This window comes from Mirounga angustirostris, unplaced genomic scaffold (assembly GCF_029215605.1).
Source record: "Mirounga angustirostris isolate CCGP_5_RB_7025 unplaced genomic scaffold, mMirAng1.0.hap1 SCAF_4, whole genome shotgun sequence".
In the NCBI taxonomy this organism is placed as follows: Eukaryota; Metazoa; Chordata; class Mammalia; order Carnivora; family Phocidae; genus Mirounga; species Mirounga angustirostris.
In genome coordinates this window covers 89,703,835-89,725,402 of record NW_026991712.1, presented here as the reverse complement: position 1 = coordinate 89,725,402, position 21,568 = coordinate 89,703,835, and the positions used below count along the sequence as shown (strand labels likewise).

The 21,568-nt window shown below is 40.2% G+C and overlaps 1 protein-coding gene across 8 annotated transcripts in view; it reads left to right on the top strand.

The window, feature by feature from the left end:
- Positions 1-21,568, top strand: part of PDE4DIP (phosphodiesterase 4D interacting protein) — a 207,029-nt gene that overhangs the window by 98,502 nt on the left and 86,959 nt on the right. For 6 of the 8 annotated variants that reach the window (XM_045896835.3, XM_064588555.1, XM_045896834.2 and 3 more), the window contains 4 exons: positions 1,945-2,021; positions 4,577-4,700; positions 4,887-5,062; positions 9,116-9,233. In XM_045896835.3, coding sequence (XP_045752791.2) covers positions 1,945-2,021; positions 4,577-4,700; positions 4,887-5,062; positions 9,116-9,233 — 495 coding nt within the window. Of the gene's footprint in view, positions 1-1,944; positions 2,022-4,576; positions 4,701-4,886; positions 5,067-9,115; positions 9,234-21,568 lie in introns of those variants that run through there. The other 2 variants (XM_045896829.2, XM_054512655.1) reach the window with 2 other exon arrangements.

Here is a 21,568-nt window from a genome sequence, read left to right as displayed (position 1 = left end):
ACACAAAGTCTGATTAAACACAGTTAATCTATAAACTCATCATTAGCCAAGTTCTCAAGCTCTAGGTACTAACATAATGAAGGTTTATTGTATTTCCAGTCATTTAATTTAGCTTCATCAGTGAAACTTTTCCTTCAGTTAGATGGGTGAATACTCCTCTGGGGACATGTATAAAAAAAGGCTCTCTTCCCTGCCAGCCCAGTTGCCCCTTTCTTGAGTACAGAAATTTCCTCAGATATCTTGACCAAGAGCTGACAAGACTTGGTGATAAGCAGATGGAGTTAATTTGGGATCCACTCCAGCTGTACTTAGAATTGGACAATTTACATATGAATATTTGCTAATGGATAATGAATAAATGTGATAAACCATGCAGAGATTTTTCTGCAGAGAGAGGTTACAGAAGGGTTAGACCGCAGTGCTGTCAATTGGTTATATACTCGCATTTCCATGTGGTAGATTTTCTAACACCCGTGAAAGTACTTTGATCCACTGGAATAACTGATCATAAGATTTAGGATCTAATCTTGTGGAGATGAGACTATTTTAGCAGTTCTGTGTGAGCCTCATAAACTTAATTGTCTGTTTGATTGAGTGGACCAAATGCCAAAGCCTGGAGAATTAATTCTATTTTTCATCCTTCCTATTTCTTCTTTTCTTTCCCTGCTTTTCTTTTGTCTTTTCTACTTATGTTAGAAGGATAAAGCTCACCTGCAGACTCTTCAAATTGGGCATGTATTTGTGTGCAGGTGTCTGGGATAGCCTGCCTTTGGTGTAGTAATTTTCTTTCCTTTCCATGACATGACATTAACTTAACATGTGATTGGTTGAGAAGTTCAGCAGTCCTAGTCAGAGAGGGTAAATTTTTGTTATTATAGTTAATAACAGCTAACATTGGCTGAATGCTTACTGCATGCCATGGATTGTGCAATGTACGTTTTGTGCATTATTTCATTCAATTTTCTTAACCCCCTAATAAGAGAGGTGCCATTATGATCCTCCGTTGATAGATGAGGAGGTTGAGGCTTTTAGAGAGGGCAGGTGGCTTGCCAACTCCTCTTCTCACCTTCAGGGCCTATGTTCTTGACCACTATACTTAACTGCCTAGTGTAGCACATTCCCTAATTCTATAATTTACCACATTCTACTAAATCAAGCAAAAATTGGCAGTGCTTCCTGGGCTGGTGTCTGGCTGAAATGCTGGAGCACATATGGAATGCTGCATTCGATTATTGTTTTTATCTTAGAGGAAGTCTTTGAGTTTCAATTTCCTTATCTTTAAAATGAGGGACCTGGAAACTTTTGCCAAGTTAATTCAAGTATAGAATCGTATCTTAAATATAACTGGGGACTTAATTATTTAAAGAAATCATGTTGCAAATGTTTTTGAAAGCAATATGCTGCCTTTATCGTTAAATTGCATTTTCATAAATTGCATTTGCTTAAGGTGATAGGGGATTCTTATGGTAAATCGATGAAGGAGACAATTTTTGTCAAGATGAAACAGCAACAAATTACGACTTGACAAACACAAAAAGGAAATAAAAACATCCCAGGAGAAGTAAAGTATGAACAGAGATTTGGTGAAATGTTGTCCACGGAACGTCCAGTACAGCTTAAATGGCCTGGTGTATGGTGAAGAGTGGGAAATCAGCACAGAAAATGTTCACGACAAACGGACTTTGGTGGCGTTCATCATCCAGGGGAAAGAATGAATGGCTTGGGAGAACAGATAAGCAGCTCTGGGGAAATCCCGAAGCTGTATAGTCCATTCATCCTTGACTGGGTTACTGATCCATGTGAATCTCATTTATGTCATGGGTCATGAAGAGGGCTGGGATAAGATGAGAAGCTGTGGACCAAGGCAAGACTCAAGTAGGAACCTGGTTGAAGGACAGAGGGTCTGTGGCAGTTAATGACGATTAATGCCTGTGTGCTTTTCAGAACATCGAGCTGAAGGTTGAAGTAGAGAGCCTGAAACGAGAACTCCAGGACAAGAAACAGCATCTAGATAAAACGTGGTGAGTTGCAGTTTGAACCAGTTGAGCTCTTGGTTCTTTCCAGAGTCTGGTTTATTAATCTGAGAACAGTAGATTTGGAACCAAATTCCTTCACCTTAACAACTCTGGCCTGTGAATGCTGTGGCCAATGGAGAAACTGAAACAATGTGCTTTCTTTCCCTTTGGCTCTCTCTGTTACTAAATCTGACAGACCTTGAGGTGGATCAGAAATTCACTGGGCCTACGATTATAAACTTCCTATTCAACAATCAGCTAATAACGTCAAGGGCTGACATAGATTTGGGGGAAAGTGGGCACTCTCAGATACTGCTGGTGAGAGTTTGAATTATGGCAACATTTTTGGTATGTGGTACTACCTACCAAAGTGAAAAATACATATTACCTTTGACCAAATAATCTCTAGGAGGAATCTATCCCTCAAAAATAAATGCAGAAGGATGTTTACTGCATCATTATTTATAATGGCAAAAAACTAGAAATAGCTATCCATCAAGAGGGCAATGGTTGAAGATATTTTGATACAAACATACTGTGGAATATTATTCAATCATTTAAAAAGAATGAGTTAGCTCTATATTATTATCTTGGTGGGAAGTCCCTGATAGACTAAGCAAGGGGGAAAAGTGCTGAGTGATATTTATGGTATAAAGCCCCTTTGTGTAAAGATAAACAGTCCCCTCTGTGTCTACCTGTGTTTGCTTGATTATGCATTAAAAAAACCCAACAAAACAAAACTAGAGGGCTATATACCAAACTCTTCAACATTACTTGTATCAGGGAAATGAGATTAGAGTTTTTGCTAGGGAGAAGACTTGTTTCTTTTTTTCTTTACGTAATTTTGTATTGTTAAAATGGTTACTTTTATAATTTATAGTTTTTATCATTTAAAACCCCTTCATTTTCAATGACAAGTATTGTTTAAATTGCTGTTAAAAATAATTTTTAGATTCTGTTCTGGGATCTGTATACATTTAATCCGATCTGGCATTCCTTCTGTCTCTACAGTATTTCTTGATATTTAGGATGACAGTCCAACAAGATCAGAATACTCAAAACCAGACTCGATTGTACACACGATGCTGCTATTACTAAAGACTTACTAAGTCATTAAATGAGCTAATAGACTTTAGGAAAACTTACGATTGAGAAATAAATTTTGAGATTCGTGTAATGCTTTTAAAACATGTTTTATGTCCGTTCAACTTTTAATTGGTTGGCATTATCCTATTTTTAGAAATGAGAAAACTAAGGTACATTAAAGTCTTCTCAAATGAGTGGCAGAGCCCACATCTCTGGCATCAAGTTCAACACCCTTATGACTTTACAACAGCTGTAGCCTATTAAATCAGGCATTCCCTGCCGAGTTACTCAGAAAATGTATAACTTCCATTCTCAAGATATTGTAGTTAGCTGTTGTCTTTTGCATTTGTCAAGGAATATGAAGTCAAAGTTGATGATTCTTGAGGTCTGCCTATTTACAGGTCTTGAGTTGTGTCCCTTGTACAACCAAGACCCTCTCTCCCCACCCCCAATCTGTATAATGATATGGGAACTCAAGAAAATGTAGCCTCGGAGATGGTGCTGAGTAGTGTCCATTATCAACCAGAGAATCCTAGAATCTTTGGGAAAGCCCCCTTTGGTCTTCACAGACACAGACTTCTGGGTCAAATATTAAAGTACCACTGGGCTTGGATAGAGCAGCTTTGATTTATCATGAATCTATGAAGGCATAATATTGTTCTCTGTCTTGAGAACAAGAAGATGATCCATGATTCTCAACAAATGGCTTAAAACAGGAATAAAACCAAACCGGAATTAAGATCATTCAGCACCTGAAATTGCCTCCAAATTGTTAATCCTCAGACATCAAGGGCAGCTGTCGTTAGCTATAAATAAGCTGGTGACACCTTACCCGCTTCATGCTAGTGCCTGGACACTCATTCCTAAGGATATCAGGGAAGCAGAGCTGGGCCAGAACCCTGAGCTTCATAGATTAAATTCCTATTCTCTGCATGGGGCCATGGGAAAACTGGATAGATAGCCCAGATTCAAGACAGTCTGTGGGTTACTGGCTATAAAGGAAGAGAGCATTTCTGTGGCTGTCCAAATGGATATTCTGTCCCAGCACCCTAAATGGAAGGAACACTTTAAATTCAAATAGCAAGAAAGACAGGAAATTAGCAAAGCACTCTGGGGGAACAGTCTAAATGGAAGAGACCAGGGACAGATGAACATGGATGTTGAATTCTGAACCATTTGATGACTGCGCACCTCCCAAATGAAAGAGTTTCCTCTTGAAGCAATAGCAATAATGAAGCCTCCTCTAGGAAGTCAAGTATATTCTGATTAACAAGCAACAAAAACAATTAGAGTTCCTGAAAGATTACCTGAAAAGTTTGGAAAAAGCAGTTCCACGAATAGTTGCAGAGGGAAAAATGCTTCATTTTTTTTTTTTCTTCTCATCAGTGTGACTCTGAATTATTCAAACAACCTTAACGGGTCCCTTTGCTAAATTATATGGCTGGCTCTGACTGGCGAATGCTCTGTGGTTTCAGGGCTGATGTGGAGAATCTCAACAGCCATAATGAAGCTGAGCTCCGGCGCCAGTTTGAGGAGAGACAGCAGGAGACGGAGCATGTTTACGAGCTCCTGGAGAATAAGATCCAACTTCTGCAGGAGGTGAGCAGGACTTCCAGAGATCCATGGCCCTGGGCCCCCTTTCATCTATTTCCCTACTGCTCTGCCTCCTGGCATTCACCTTTTCTCTCCCTGTTTTCCTTCCCCAACCCATCCAAGTGTCCACAGTCTTGGGCTCCTAACCTAGGGGGGTACTTCGCAGTCTCTCAGTTGTTGCTCTTTTTGCAGGAATCCAGGCTAGCAAAGAATGAGGCTGCACGCATGGCAGCTCTGGTGGAAGCAGAGAAAGAGTGTAACCTGGAGCTCTCAGAGAAACTGAAGGGAGTCACCAAGGACAGGGATGAGGCACCAACAGACCGGGTCAATCCTGACCAATACACTGAGGCCCTGGCCCAGCGGGACAAGTAGGTGCCTCCTGTGCTCTGTTTGTCACTTGTCTTTTGCCTGTTCTCAAGGCTACAAAAGCATACACCAGCTGTGCTGTTCCCTTTTAAGGCCCTAGGGTAGACCTTCACAATTTCCAAGACTTTACAGCCCCCGCAACCAAGGATTTTCTTTTTAGGGTTGATTCTTCAACGGTATCCATTAACAGAACTCACTTCTTAGCCATAAGGAGCCCAAGTAGGTATAAGTAGAATAATGGTCAAATGGTGGCAAACAAGAGACATGTATTCACTTATTCATGTTTATTGAGCACCTGCTACATGGCAGACACTGGCCTAAACACAAAGGTTACAGAGATGAAAGACCCAGGTCTTCTTGGTAAGAAACATGTTACGTGATTTTAATAAGTTCTCTGATAGAAGTAGCATGGGATGCTCTCTGGAACATAGAGGATTGTCATCTATTCCAGACTAAAAGAGCAAGTTGCCATTGAAAGTTTCCTGGGGGAGATGAAATCTGAGCTGGGTTTTGAAGGATGAATAGGAGTTCGAAGAAATAGTGTAGGAAGTAGGTGGGAAAGGGAAAAATTCTGTGCCGATGGAGAAACTATGCAAGGGACACAGAGGGAAAGGCATATTTCAAGACCAGCAAATAGTTCTAGGGTCTGGGAAAGACGAGAGGGAGGCAGGCTGCACTGGGAATAAGGTCTGATTGTGCTGGCTTTGTATGCCGTAAGGAACTTGAATTTTCTTCTAAAGGTAATTGGACAATTGTTGAGGTCACCCCTGTCTAGGTTAATGCAGCAACTTCCTAGTTACTTCTTTACTTCTGGGACCTGCCCCTCTCTATTTTATTGCAATTTAACAATTCAGAGAAGTTTTGAAGTGGAAAATTCAACAGTATCAAACTGGCACATTATGTGTAGGCTCTTAGATGCATAGTACTATGGTGGCATAAAAAGCCTTTAGTAGTTTTTAACTGGATAGGTGAAAAACACACAATGTAAAAACAAGGAGTAATGTGATCTCTTTGAGACACAGATCTGATCACTGACATGGCAGAGTCATTTAAAATGCTCTCCAGGGGCACCTGGGTGGCTCAGTTGGTTAAGTGTCCAACTCTTGGTTTTGGCCCAGGTCAAATTATATCATGGGTCGTGAGATCGAGCCCCATGTCAGGCTTTGTGCTCAGCAGGGAGTCCACTTGAAGATTCTGTCCCTCTGCCCCTTGCCCCACTTACTCTGTCTCTCAAATAAATAAATAAATCTTTAAAAAAAAAAAATGCTCTCCAACACTGTCAGGAGGTAAGGTCCATTTTCCTTATGATGGTCATCAAAGCCTTTTATGATCTGACCCCTGATTTCTCCCAGACTCATCCCTACCATGACCCCTTCTGTACACTTCACTGATGCATGACTAGTAATAATAATGATGACTAAAGTTTGTTTCACTCTTACTATACAGCTGAGCTGAGTACTATAATGTTGTGTAATTCTCCTAACAACCCCAGAGGTAGGGATTACTATACTTTATAAATGAAGAAACTGGCATTGAGGGAGTTGTGTAACATGGCCGCAGGCATTGCCGGAATCTAAACCCTGAATCCACACATTGCCTCCAGAAGCAAATGATGCTATGTCGGGTCTCCCAAATTTTGCTCATGCTCTTCCTTCTGTGGAAAACATCTGCTGTGTTTTTCCTTCCTGGTGAACTCCTATTCATACTTCAAAACTCACTCAGGCATCAGTCGTCACTTCTGCGAGTGCTTTTATGACAGCAGAATTAAGTCTCTATATTGTTGCTGTGTTTTATATACACATCCACTGTTGTATAGTTCTCAGTGTGGCATTGTATTTGCTTTCAGATTTTCCCTGTTAGATTCCCTGAGACCCTGTCTCATGTCCATATCCCAGTAAACACTTGTTAAACAAACAAAAGAAAACATATGCACACGTGACCAATAAATTAGGGAGTTTAGGGGCACCTGGGTGGCTCAGTCATTAAGCGTCTGCCTTCGGCTCAGGTCATGATTCCAGGGTCCTGGGATCGAGCCCCGCATCGGGCTCCCTGCTCGGCAGGAAGCCTGCTTCTCCCTCTCCCACTCCCCCTGCTTGTGTTCCCTCTCTCGTTGTCTCTCTCTCTCTGTCAAAAAATAAATAAAATCTTAAAAAAAAAAAAGCTAGGGAGTTTATATTAAAATGGCCTTACTAACTTTGTAAAGTAGGAGAATAGATCATCTATAGAGACTCATGGTCAAAGGGATAAGTAAAGTTGGAGGCTTGAGAAAAAAGAAATGTTCTAGTATAGATACCATGGGGAATTTGATATGGAATCCACATTCATCATCGTAATTACTATTTTTTTTTTTGAGAGAGAGAGAGAGAGAGAGCGCACAAGCAGAGGGGAGGGAGGGAGGAGCAGAATCCTAAGCAGGCTCCACACCCAGCATGGACCCCGACTCGCGGCAGAGGAAGGGGGAAAGAGACAGAGTTTCAAGCAGACTCCCAGCTGAGCCCAGAGCCTGATGAGGGGCTCAGTCCCACAATCCCGAGATCTCACAACCTGAGCCAAATCAAGAGTTGGATGCTTAACCGACTGAGCCACCCAGGCGCCCCTCATCATCATAATTACTATTACAGCTTGCATTTGCATGATGTTTTTAAGTTTTTAAAGTTCTTTCTCATCCACAAATCTTAGCTGATCCTCACAGCCTTAATTAATTTATAACTTGTAAATTAATTTATAAATTATGAGCAAATGCCTGTGTGCTTCCTACTTGACTTTCTGGTACCCCACACCTTTCTCCCAACTATTTCCCTCCCAAGGTACTATCACTGTCTTACACACCTACATAGGAATAATAATGACAATTGGAAACACTTCATTTAGTACCAGCATGTTTTCCAAGGACAGGTATCTCTAGTACTCTTAAGACTTAAGAGAAACAGCAAGATATACCTTGCACATAGCAGATGAGGAATAGCTATTGATGGGAACCTGTGGTCTGTATACTTTAGCACGGCGTGCACTGTCTGATAACCTAAAGCCGAGGCTGAATTTCCAGCCTCTTCTCTAGCCCTCACCTCTTCCCCCCAGCCTTTGTTCCAGTGACTCTTACCCCAAAATATCTTTTATCTTTATGCCTTTGTTCCTTGGTACAAGCTCCTCTCTGTACCTGGAAAACAGTGCAGTTTTCCAAATCTCTTCTCCTAAATATCCCACAGACTGCTCCAAGCCCAATGACTCTGTCTTTCTTCCTACAGTTCCATGGCAGCTCTCCGTGTACTCTATAGTGGACGCCTCTGTCATGGTAGCAGTCCTTACATTCTATTCCTGTTACTTGTTTGTTTTTTGGGGTTTTTTTTTGTAGCTGAGTATCCTCACTCCCCAAACCCCTGACAGACATACACACACACAGCAAAAGAATTTAAGCTTCTACGAGCAGAGCGTTGTCTGGGTGCCTCAGTTGGTTGAGCGTCTGACTCTTGATTTGGCTCAGGTTGTGAGATCTCAGGGTTGTGGGATTGAGCCCCGCATCAGGCTCTGTGCTCAGCTGGGAGTCTGCTTGAAACTCCTTCTCTCCCTCTTCCTCTGCCCCTCCCTCCCGCTCTCTTTTTAAAATAATAAATAAAGAAATCTTAAAAAAAAAAAAAGTTTCTACAGAGCAGAGATTGTGTGTTTTCCAACTTTATATTCCCAGGTATTTGGTAGGGTGTGTTGAGTTTACGTAATGACTATCCAGGAATTGTTTCTTGAGTGGAACAGTAACAACTAGAAACACAACTTCTGGGCCCTTATTCCAAGAGTTACATACCTATGGTCTATAGATCCGTGGGTCAGCTTCAGGAGGTCTGTGAACCTGGTGAAAATGGAAGCAGAAAGTCATTTGTGTACATAGTAGGGGGCTAGGGCAGAGAATACATGGCCTTCTGAGAAAAAGTACCAGAGTTCAATGACCCAAAAAGGTAAAAACTGACTGGACTCGATCATGCTGTCTTTGGAGTGGGCTGAAAAATAAGGGCAATAATAGTATCATGACCATAAGTGTTGTTCTGACTTTTTCTTCGCTCCAGAAGAATTGAAGAACTGAATCAGAGCCTGGCTGCCCAGGAGAAGCTTGTAGAACAGCTGTCTCGAGAGAAACAACAACTGCTCCATCTGTTGGAGGAGCCAACCAGCATGGACGTGCAGGTGAGGTGTGAGCAGTGCTTCCTGAGCTGTTTGCCTCGGTGTTCGTTATCTGTTGCTGTGTAACAGATAACAAACTATGACTACAGATTTAGTGGCTTAACACAACATACGCGTTCATCGTCCCACAGTTTCTGTGGGCCAGGAGTCCAGGCATGGCTTTGCTGGGTTCTCTTCCCAGGGTCTCACAAGTCTGAAATCACGGTGTGAGCAGGCTGCTTTCTCATCCAAAGGTTCACTTAAGGAAGGATTGGCTCCTAAGTCCCTCAGGTTGTCGGAAGAATTTATTTCTGGGTGGCTGTAGGGCTTGTGGCAGCTTGCTTCTTCACAGCCAGCAGTGGGGAGAAAGAGGGGGTCCGTGGCTTCTCTACCTCTATACACTCTTTTAAGAGGCTCGCCTGATTAGGTCAGGCCCACAGTTATAACCCTTTTGGTTAACTGAAGATCAACTGAGTAGGGACCTTAACCGTACGTGCAATATCCATTCACTTTTGCCACGTAACATAGCATACCTGTGCGGCGATATTCCATCATCTTTGCCACATTCTATTCCTTAGAAATAAGTTGCAGGTCTCACCCACGCTCTAGAGGTAGGGATTACTCAAAGATGCAACAGCTATCAGGGGCTGGGAAGCATTGGGGTCGTTAGAATTTTGCCCACCACCCTGAGTGATTTGTAACTATACAGAATGTTTAATGTGGGTTCTTTCTCAGTTAATTTTGTTTTTATTTATTTATTATTTTAATTCCAGTATCGCTAACCAACAGTGTTATATTAGTTTCAGGCGTGCATAATGTGGTTTTAATATTGAAGAGCTCTTACTGTGGTAAAAATAATTGTATTAGTCTATATTGTTGCTCTTGGAAGTTACCTCAGAGGAAACTCCCCTCTTCCGTTCAACTTTTAATTTTCTAGAAAGGTATTTCCTAAAAGAAGCCTAGAATACATCTGTGCCCAAGCAGCATAAACAATTACTGGATATTCTTACAGGTCTTAGACCAGTGATCAAGCAGGCTGTGAGGTTTAACTTATTAGTTCACATATAGAGAAGTTGGAGTCAGGATAAAAGGAACAGGGAGAAGAATTAGCCTAAAGCAGCGCTTCCCATCTTTCCTGTGTCATGGCACAAATAGAAAATGATAATATTTGTGAGGTACAGTGGTAAATGGATGGAGCTTCTTACTTGGAGGTGGTCAGTCTGGGTGCCTGGGCTGCGACGAGGGCAGAAGAAATCACTATCTCAGCTATACTTGTAAACTTCTTGGACCGTGGCTTCACTTTGGTTAGAAAGCTCTGGTTAACAAATTCAGGAAATGATGTATAAACAAGGAATTAGGCAGATAGGAGGGGAAAATAAAGTTCATAGGCTTTTTACAAGATACATATTGAAATACTTGTAAAGTCTCTGAAGGGACTTTTATTTTATTCAAGCATAATCACCATACAGTGTTATATTAGTTTCAGGTGTACAAAATAATGATTCAACAATTCTATACATTTCTCAGTGCTCATCAAGATGAACGCACTCTTATTCCCCTTTATCAGTTTCACCCCCACCCACCTCCCGTCAGGCAACTTTGGCCTAGAGTGTGCTTTTTTGTTTGTCTCTTTTTAGAAAGACTGTTTTATAGGCAAAGACTCAACTCAAAGTTGTCAATTTCTGTGATTGCTCCCCAGGAAGACCACAACAGAGTGTGAATGGTACAGGGCAAACTGGTCACAATGAGAATTATATCTCACTTTAATCTTCTAGACAAAAAGAGATATTGAAGCACTTTCTATAACATCTTGGGAACATTTAGTTACACTCAAACGGTTCACATTATTATAATATAAAACCTAGAAGTGGATTCATAGGATTTCTTAGATACATATTCCAAGTGCAATTTAAAAATATTTATCAATGAATACTCAACAACTTTTCAATAGTAGTAACTTCAGCACATATTGTAGCATTTTCTGTGCACCAGGTGCTACCCCACCAACCATATATATTAACTCAAATTAATATAAGCCTCAAAACAACCCTGTGAGGTATAGTAACATATGAGAGGGTTAGGATAGGATAGGATAACAAGGATAACAAGAATAATTTATATAAATTAATGGGCACAATTATATTAGCAGACATAGTCAGCTGCTTGTATCTGTATGGCAAATCAAGTGAATGTCATAGCTTCAAATGTAGCCTGATGCAGTCATGTTATATTGGCAATTCAAAAACGGCAAGGGGAATGACATTAGTAAATGAGGGTGACAATGCCAAGGTGAAAAACTCTTGGTAAATTTCCAAACAAAACAAAAATCAACCCTTTCTTCATTTTCATAGCAATTCAATTCATGGAAAACTCACTGTATATTAATATTGTGTTTATATATATAGCAGAACTCAGTTCTAGGTTCAGGTGATTATATAAAGTTATATTACCTCACCAGTGCCCCATGGAACATTTAAAAGTCACTCAGTAATGAAAGCACAAAACAAAACTTCACATTTTAATCCTACAGGGTTACTAATAATACTAATACTGTTCCTACCACAATCATAATGGTACCATGTTGGTAATGGAAAGCAACATAATTTTATTGCAAGTGAAAAAAAATTTTTTTTAAGAGAGAGAAAATGCGTGGGCATGCGTGTGTGCATGCGTAAATGTGCAAGCGGGGGTGGGAGGAAGAGGCAGAGGGGGAGAGAGAGAGAAAGAGAGAGAATCTTAAGCAGGCCCCATATCTAGCCCAAGCAGGTCACAGGGCTTAATCTCACAACCCTGAGATCATGACCTGATCTGAAATCAAGAGTCAGACGCTCAACCGTCTGAGTCATCCGGGGACCCCCTACAGTGAAAATATATTTTTTTAAGATTTTATTTATTTATTTGAGAGAGAGAAAGAGAGGGGGAAAGTGCATGTGCGCAAGAGTGGGGGAGGGGCCATGGGAGAGGGAGAGGCAGACTCCCCACTGAGCATGGAGCCTGATGCGGGGCTTGACATGGGGCTCGATCCCAGGACCCTGAGATCATGACCTGAGCTGAAGGCAGACGCTGAACTGACTGAGCCACTCAGGCACCCCTAATTCCTATGTTCTTAAAGCGCATTTGACATAAGTAACTAAATTCTGGTCCAAAGAAACCTTTCTGATGTTCAGAGTCAATTTTTTATATACATATTTTTTAAAGATTTTATTTATTTATTTGACAGAGAGAGACACAGCGAGAGAGGGAACACAAGCAGGGGGAGTGGGAGAGGGAGAAGCAGGCTTCCCGCTGAGCAGGGAGCCCGACGCGGGGCTCGATCCCAGGACCCTGGGATCATGACCTGAGCTGAAGGCAGACGCTTAACGACTGAGCCTCCCAGGTGTCCCTGGAGACCCAGCTTTTCTTGAGTGTCCATGAAACAGTGTCATGCTGCTAGCCAGTGAAGGGAAAGAGGAAGGACCCATTTTTTTTGAGTCCTGATCCTGCTCCAAGCACTGTGTGGAGGACTGAACACGCAGTTTTTTCCAGCTGTCATTACAACCTTTGAACTAAGTAGTATGACCCTCCCATGGCAAGTAGGGAAACCAATATTTAGATTAAGTGACGTAACCCAAGTTATTAAGGCAGAATTTGAACATAGATTTATGTGGGTTCCCACCCAAATTCACCACTGCTATTCTGAGGAGCTAGTATCACAAATGTACATGTGTGTCACTGACCAAATGAGATCTATTGACAAAGTTCAAAACCAGCTCTCAGAAGATCAATGAACCAAAATTTCCAGAATTTTTCAGTGAAACTACCCATGAAACAATAATTCCTCATTCTTCCCTTTCCCAGGTCCTGATAACCTCTGTTAAAATGAATTAATGAATTTGCCTTAGTGAATTTGGTTGTTTTATGCATTTCATATCTATCAGATAGATAGATAGATAGATAGATAGATGTCACTCAGAATTTGGAACAATGCTTTGCCCTGCCCATTGCTAGTTATGTAGCACCCATTGCTCCAGTCATCATTGTGATGACAATAAAAACAAGAAACACCCCATGAATTTGGAAAATGCACTTTAGGAGATGGTATAGTTGCTCAGTAAGAACGACAGGTCTGGGGGTTTTAGCTTCCAAAGGGTTTATAGTCCAATAAGAGATTGGCATGTAAACAAAGAACTAAAATACAGGATAATAAATGAAGAGATAGAAATATGTGTGAAAGGAACCCACAGATGACAGGGATTAACTCTACCTTTGAAAGTCAAAGAAGCCTCACCTGGAAGTTACTCTTGACCTGGGCCTTAAAGGCTGAGTACCCTAGGCAGAAAATAGAAGTGTATTATAGGCAGGAACAGTATATAAAGTGATATGGAACATAGTTAAGGAATTGGGAGAAATTGGTGTTACCAAATATATGTTAAGTGTTAGAGAATGATAGAATACATAACTGGGACATCCCATAAGTGTCAAGGTAAGGACTTCATGTTATAAGAAAGAGAGAATTAAAAAAAAAAAGTTAGGGGCGCCTGGGTGGCTCAGTTGGTTAAGCAACTGCCTTCGGCTCAGGTCATGATCCTGGAGTCCCGGGATCGAGTCCCGCATCGGGCTCCTTGCTCGGCGGGGAGTCTGCTTCTCCCTCTGACCCTCCTCCCTCTCATGCTCTCTGTCTCTCATTCTCTCTCTCGCAAATAAATAAAATCTTTAAAAAAAAAAAAGTTAAGCAAGGGGGAATAAAAGCATATGATTTGCATTTTAGAAAGGCAATCCTGGGGGTTGTTTAGACCGAGGATTGACTGAGCAGATAATTGATGTCATCTCATGAGATAGCAAATCATGGTTTGATACAGCCATTAACTGCTTCATCTAGTCCATTCTTGAATTGGATAGGGGCAGAGAACATTATAAAACCAATTATAAAGTACTTTGTCTCCCCCCTCTGTCTACAGTAATGTGTGACAGCTCTTGCTCTCTGTGACATTTGAAGTCTTTGCTGTGGGCGTCATCCTTGTCTGCCAACAGTAGCAGCATCTTACTCCCACTGTATTCTCAACCTTTGTCTGCCATGACATCTCTAACCACAGAAGCCACACCCCCACAATGTGGAAGGCACAGGTTCATTTTCTAAGCTCTGGGCCTGCTCTGCAGAGACTTGAGAATTCCCTCATCTCCAGCAAAGCCATCCCTAGAGTTCTGGAGACTGACTCACTTCCTCCACCTCCCCTGACCCCTCACAGCTGAGAGAATACCACAGTTGGGCTTTAGAAGAAGGAGAGTTCACAGACCTTACTCGTCTAGGTTTGAGTAGTTCAAGCGAAAACACTCCTCTTATCCCATTTCCCATAGATCAGTACTTCTCATGTGATCTCAGTCTGAAAGTCTGGACTGGGTATAATCTCTGAGCATAGGAAGTTTCACTTCAGAGCCTTCCATCCCTCAAATAAGAGACAGTTTTGATCAAGATTATTTGATTTAATTGATTTTACTATCCCTCAAGCTGTCTTCCTTTTCCATTCCACCAAAATATTGTACATTCATTTTAGCCATACTTACGCAATACTTATGACCTTCTATCATATAATTAACTCCATAGAACAGCAACAAGGAAAGCCATAAACTTGACATGCCACCGATGGACATCACTCCATGTTTGCTTCCAATCCCCCATGTCCATTCAGATGGAGAGCATGTGGTTGTGATCAGAGCACTCAGGAGCTTTCTGATATAGCTGCCATGCTGAAGTAACATGTCCACATCTTTTAGTAAAAAGAAAATCTAATAAAAGTGAAGTTTTACAAAGCATTTTTCTCTTCCTTCGTGAGTATATTCACAAAGTTGCAGATGAAAGACCTGTACTCTGAAAAGCTAGTGATAGTTCCAGTTATTGATATTATTCCCTTCTACAGGAGAGTAGAAGCTTCATTTCAAAGAGCCTTTTAAATGAAACCAGACCTAGAGGGTGTGAACGCAAGGGGAAATGATGTACTTACTTGCAAAGGAAAGTCTGGAAGAATTCTTGTTTTATTTCATTTTTCTATTGTCCAGTTTTCCCTAAGTATAATATTTATTAACATGTAATTTCACTATGGTTGCCTTAAAAAATGAAACAGGACAACAGAATTAGGATGAGACATCCATTAAGCAATCAGGACATTCCCACTCACACTGATCAGCAAACACTCAAACTATTGCATTTATGCCTTGTTTGGAACCTAATGTAAACAGCACTGCATGCAGTGAGGCGTATTTCTTAAAATAGCAAACATTCCAGCGTTACCATGGAGAGCTCTGACGTGGAGGTTAAGGCAAGAACACACTCCAAATGCTCCAGGCAGAGACTGAAAACCTTGCAGAGATTAGTAGCCGGGGCAGCTCCAGCCAACTTCATATAAGGAGATCTTTTTCAAAGCAGCTTTTCAGTATCCTCTTCTTAAAGCTGATGAATGTTGAAGTGGAGACTCATTTATAAATCCCCATTCAACCTCACTGTCTCCCAGATAAAACCTTCATTGGTAACATGTCTCAGAAAAAGCCCTTATCATCTAAGGCAATTGTAGTCCTGACCCTTTAGAGCAGCAAAGGAGGTGGAAAAATAAGGGATTTCATTACGGCTTCATGAAAAGTATTTATTGAGCATTTCCAATGCACAAAGTACTGTAACATGAAGGAAAAAAAGAACACAAAGATGCATAAGGTTTAGTCTCTGCCTTCTAGAGATGATAGTCTAATTGGAAGGTAAGGAAGCCGCTGATGGAAACAAAATATAAAACAGAGAAAGAACAAAAGGTCATGAGCTGGGGTAGGCAGTGAAGATTCTGATCTGTAAGAAATGAGTAGGATTTTAGTAAAAGATGAAAAGGAAAGGCATTGATTTATTCATTTAGTCATTCAATGATTATTTATTGATATCTAGAAACATACTGTCCAAAGTACCTCAAAAGAAACAATAGAACAGATCGATGAAACCAGGAGCTGGTTCTCTGAAAAGGTACACAAAATTGATAAACAGTTAGACAGACTTATAAAAAAAAAAAAAAGAAAAAGAAAAAGAGGAGACAGAGGGCAAGAGCACGAGTTAGGGGAGGGAGAGGAAGAGAGACACAGTGGACTCAAATAAAATCAGAAAAGAAGAAGAGAAGTAACAACTGATACCACAGAAATACAAAGGATTACAAGAAAATATTACAAAAAATTTATGCCAACAAATTGGACAACCTATAAGAAATGGATAAATTCCTAGAAACATATAACCTTCAAAAACTGAATCAGGAAGAAATAGAAAATTTGAACAGATTAATTACTAGCAATGAAATTGAATCAGCAATAAAAAAACAAAAACAAAAAAACCTCCCAACAAACAAAAGTACAGGACCAGACGGCTTCACAGGTGAACTCTACTGAACACTAAAGAAGAGTTAATACCTATCCTCAAACTACCTCAAAAAATAAAAAAAGGAAGGAAAGCTTCCATTCATTCTGTGAGGCCAGCATTACCCTGATACCAAAACCAGATAAAAACACTACAAAAAAAGGAAAACTATATAGGCCAATATCTCTAATGAACATAGATGCAGAAATCCTTGACAAAATATTAGCACCCTGAATCCAACAATACATTAAAAAATCATTCACCACCATCAAATGGGATTTATTCTAGGATGCAAGAGTAGTTTAATATTTGCAAATCAATCAATGTGATACATCTCATTAACAAGAAAAAGGATTAAAAACCATATGATCATCTTAATAGAGAAAAAACATTTGACAAAGTACATCCATTCATGATAAAAACTCTCAACAAAGTAGTATTAGAACTGATACTGAATTAAGCAAAGTCACAGGATAAAAAATTAATATACAGAAATCGGTTGCATTTCTATACACTAATAATGAAGTAGCAGAAAGAGAAGTTAAGAAAACAATCCTATTTATAATTGCACCCAAAGTAATAAAATACCAAGAAATAAATTTAACCAAGGAGGTGCCTGTATTCCAAGAACTATAAGACATCGATGAAGGATATTGAAGATGACACAAATGAAAAGATATTCCATGCTCATGGATTGGAAGAACCAATATTGTTAAGATATCCATACTACCCAAAGCAATCTACACATTTAATGCAGTGTCTTTTTTTTTTTTTAAACATTTTTTTTTAAAGATTTTATTTATTTATTTGAGACAGAGAATGAGAGACAGAGAGCATGAGAGGGAGGAGGGTCAGAGAGAGAAGCAGACTCCCTGCCGAGCAGGGAGCCCGATGCGGGACTCGATCCCGGGACTCCAGGATCATGACCTGAGCCGAAGGCAGTCGCTTAACCAACTGAGCCACCCAGGCGCCCAATGCAGTGTCTATCAAATACCAACAACGTTTTTTTCACAGAACTAGAACAAATAATCCTAAAATTTGTATGGAATCACAAAAGACCCTGAACAGCCAAAGAGGACTTGAAAAAGAAAAAACAAAGCTGGAAGTATCACAATTCCAGATTTCAAGATATGTTACAAAGGTGGAGTGATCAAAACAGTATGGTACTGGCACAAAAATAGACACCTAGGTTATTGGAACAGAACAGAGAGTCCAGATAATCTATGACAAAGTAGGCAAGAATATACTATGGGGATAAGATAGTCTCTTCACTAAATGATGCTTGGAAAACTGGACCGCTACATGCAAAAGAATGAAACTGAACCACTTTATTACACCATACACAAAAATAAACACAAAATGGATTAAAGACTTACATGTGAGACCTGAAACCATAAAAATCCTAGAAGAAAACATAGGCAGTTATCTCTTTGACATAGGTCTTAGAAACATTTTCCTAGATATGTCTCCTTAGGCAAGGAGACACAAAAGCAAAATTAAACTATTGGGAGTATACCAAAATAAACTTTTGCACAACAAAAGAAACCACCAACAAAATAAAACGTCAACCTACTGAATGGGAGAAGATATTTGCAAATAATATATTTAATAAGGAGTTAATATCTAAAATATATGAGGATCTTATACAACTCAACACCAAAACCCCAAAATAATCCAATTAAAAAATGGACAGAAGACCTGAATAGAGATTTTTCCAAAGAAGACAGACAGATGGCCAACAGACACATGAAAAGATGCTCTATATCACTGATCATCAGGGAAATGCAAATCAAAACCACAGTCAGATATCACCTCACACTTGTCAGAATGTCTAAAATCAAAAACACAAGAAATAACAAGGGTTGGTGAGCAAGAATGTGGAGATAAAGGAACCCTTGTGCACTGTTGGTAGGAATGCAAGCTGGTGCAGCCACCATGGAAAACAGTATGGAGATTCCTTGAAAAATTAAAACTAGAATTACCATACGACCCAGTAATTCCATTACTTGGTATTTACCCAAAGAAAACAAAAACACTAATTCAAAAAGATAAATCACCTCTATGTTTAGGGTAGCATTATTTACACTAGCCCAGATATGGAAGCCACTCATGTGTCCATGAATAGATGAATGGATAAAGAGAATGCAGTATATATATATACAATGGAATATTACTCAGCCATAATAAGAGTGAAATCTTGTCATAGAACAACGTGGATAGACCTAGAGCATTTTATATACATGAAATAGGTCAGACAGAGAAAGACAAATACCATACGATTTCATATATATATGTGGAATCTCAAAAACAAAACAAAAAAACAGAAACAGACTCATAAATACAGAGAATAAACTGGTGGTTGCCAAATAAGGGAGGTGAGGGGATGGCAAAATAGGTGAAGGGGATTATGAAGTACAAATTTCCAGTTATAAAATAAGTAAGTCACAGAGATGAAAAGTATGGCATAGGGACAATTGTATGGTGACAGATGGTGACTATACTTATTGTGAACATTGAATAATGTATAGAATTGTTGAATCACTATGTTATACACTTGGAACTAATATAATATTACATGTCAACTATATTTCAATAATAAATATTTTAAAAATACTTAAAAGAAGAAAGGCAAGAGCCCTTCCCCTTAAGGAGCTTGTATCTAATAAGGGAGATAGATAAATAACCAAGTAATCAAACAAATAGCTAATTGCAAATTGTAATAAGTACTTTGAAGAAAACAAAGAGCAGGAATTAGCCAACTTTTTCTGTAAAAGGCCAAATGGTAAATAATTTAGACCTTGGAGGTTATAAGGTTTCTGCCATTGTAGCACAAAAATAGCCATACACAATACATAAATGAGTTGGCATGTATGTTCCAATAAAACTTTATTTAAAAAAATAGGTGGGGGGCAAATTTAGCCCACAGTTCATAGTTTGCTGACCCCTAATAGAGAGTTAGGAGGAACGAGTGTGGGGGTATTATAGGTAAGGGGAAGATGGTAATTTTGAGATGTCTCTGACATATCATATGCAGATACAAATAGGTAGTTGGCTATTTCAGATTTGAACTCAGAGGAAATTCTGGGATAAAGATATAAATAGAAAGTTACTGGTATAAAGATGGGAAGGGATAAGATGATATTGAAAGAAAATAAAAATAAGGAGGTGAAAGGGTCTAGGACTGAGCCTCGTGAACACCTACAGAAGGTTCGCAGTGGGTATGACTCTTTGTTCACAAATTCAGTTAAGGGGCGCCTGGGTGGCTCAGTCATTAAGCGTCTGCCTTCGGCTCAGGTCATGATCCCAGGGTCCTGGATCAAGCCCTGCATTGGGCTCCCTGCTCCGCGGGAGGCCTGCTTCTCCCTCTCCCTCTCCCACTCCCTCTGCTTGTGTTCCCTCTCGCTGTGTCTCTGTCAAATAAATAAAATCTTTAAAAACAAAACAAAATAAATTCAGTTAAGTGGGAAATACCATGTTTCTTTACTTTCTTTAAATCGATTGAATGTTACCCTGAGTCTCTATCCTAATCAGGCTAGCAGGAAGTTCAAGTTCATCCATTTGGTACATGCATTGCTCCCTACTCTCTCAGTTACCATGAAAGTGAAGAGAATCAAGGGATTACTCTTACCGTTGGTCCACCCCTGAAGTACCCCCTCCCCAAAAAGCATGGCTCTCCCAACTCTAACAGCTTGTTATGTTAGTGTTTTATGGAGCCAGAACCCCTTGATATAGAGTCCAGCCTCTCCAAGTCACCCATTGCCTTTCCCCCTCAGGTCCTACTGCTTCTCTGGGGCACTAATATGGAATGGAGGTGGATCCTTGTTACTCTCTGATCCCCGGTCTCTTTCTTCCTTTTTTTTTTTAAGATTTTATTTATTGATTTGACAGAGAGAGACACAGTGAGAGAGGGAACACAAGCAGGGGGAGTGGGAGAAGGAGAAGCACGCTTCCCACTAAGCAGGGAGCCCGAGGCGGGACTCAATCCCAGGACCCTGGGATCATGACCTGAGCCGAAGGCAGACGCTTAATGACTGAGCCACCCAGGTGCGCCCCACCCCCCCACCAGTCTCTTTCTGATCTGAGTGAAATCTCACCCCCTCCTTTTCTGTTGACCTCAAAGACCTCTTTCTCCTCTTCCCCACTGGGACACCTGGCTTAATCTTCTCACGTGGTTTAGAATTTTATTGAAGTCAGGAAATGCATTTGACTGCAGCCTCTGCTCTTTGCTCTGCAAAAATTCCCAAATTAAGATAATGCTAAGAGCCTGACCATCAGATTAGAAAAGAGGGAGGCGGGGCATACAGATAATAAAGCAGTTTATGTCCTGTCACCACACCATATGATTAGGGAAGGAGTATGAGATGCAGCTGAAAAGTAGATTAGGATCTTTCTGTAGAGATATTGAAATGCCAAGCCAAGGGTTTTGGACTTCATCCTATAGTGGACAATGATGGATCTTTACTATGAATGTTCTGGAAATAGTATGGAGGATGATTAGAGGGGTAAGCTTCTAAACCTAGTGACATGGTTCAGGTTTTAGGTTTCAAGAACTAGAAATAGAAAATGTAGTGAAAATGTGAAGCAACATTTCTGAACATGCTAGAGATGTTCAGAAAAAGAATCCCAAATTTAATGTTTAACTTGATAGGGAAGGATTCTGAGGAGCTAAAGGTAACAACTCTGAAGTTTGCAAGTCACAAGTTTACAAGTTACAGTTACAGCAAATGATATGCTTGACCTTATCTCTCCTACTAATCTCTCCCTAGCTTTGACAATGTTAACTGTCCCTCTCATTCTTGAAACTCTGTCCCCGTCTTACCTGGGCTTTGATTGCAGAAGAGCACCACTTAGTTTCCCCCCCCCCCGCTTAGTTTTCTCAGTCACCTAAACTCAGCATGTTCCTAATCAAATTTTTCATTATCTTTTTTGCAAATGGACTCAACTCTCACATTTCTGTTCATTTAGACCATGTTTTCTGCCAGTCTTTGAGACCAAAACCTAA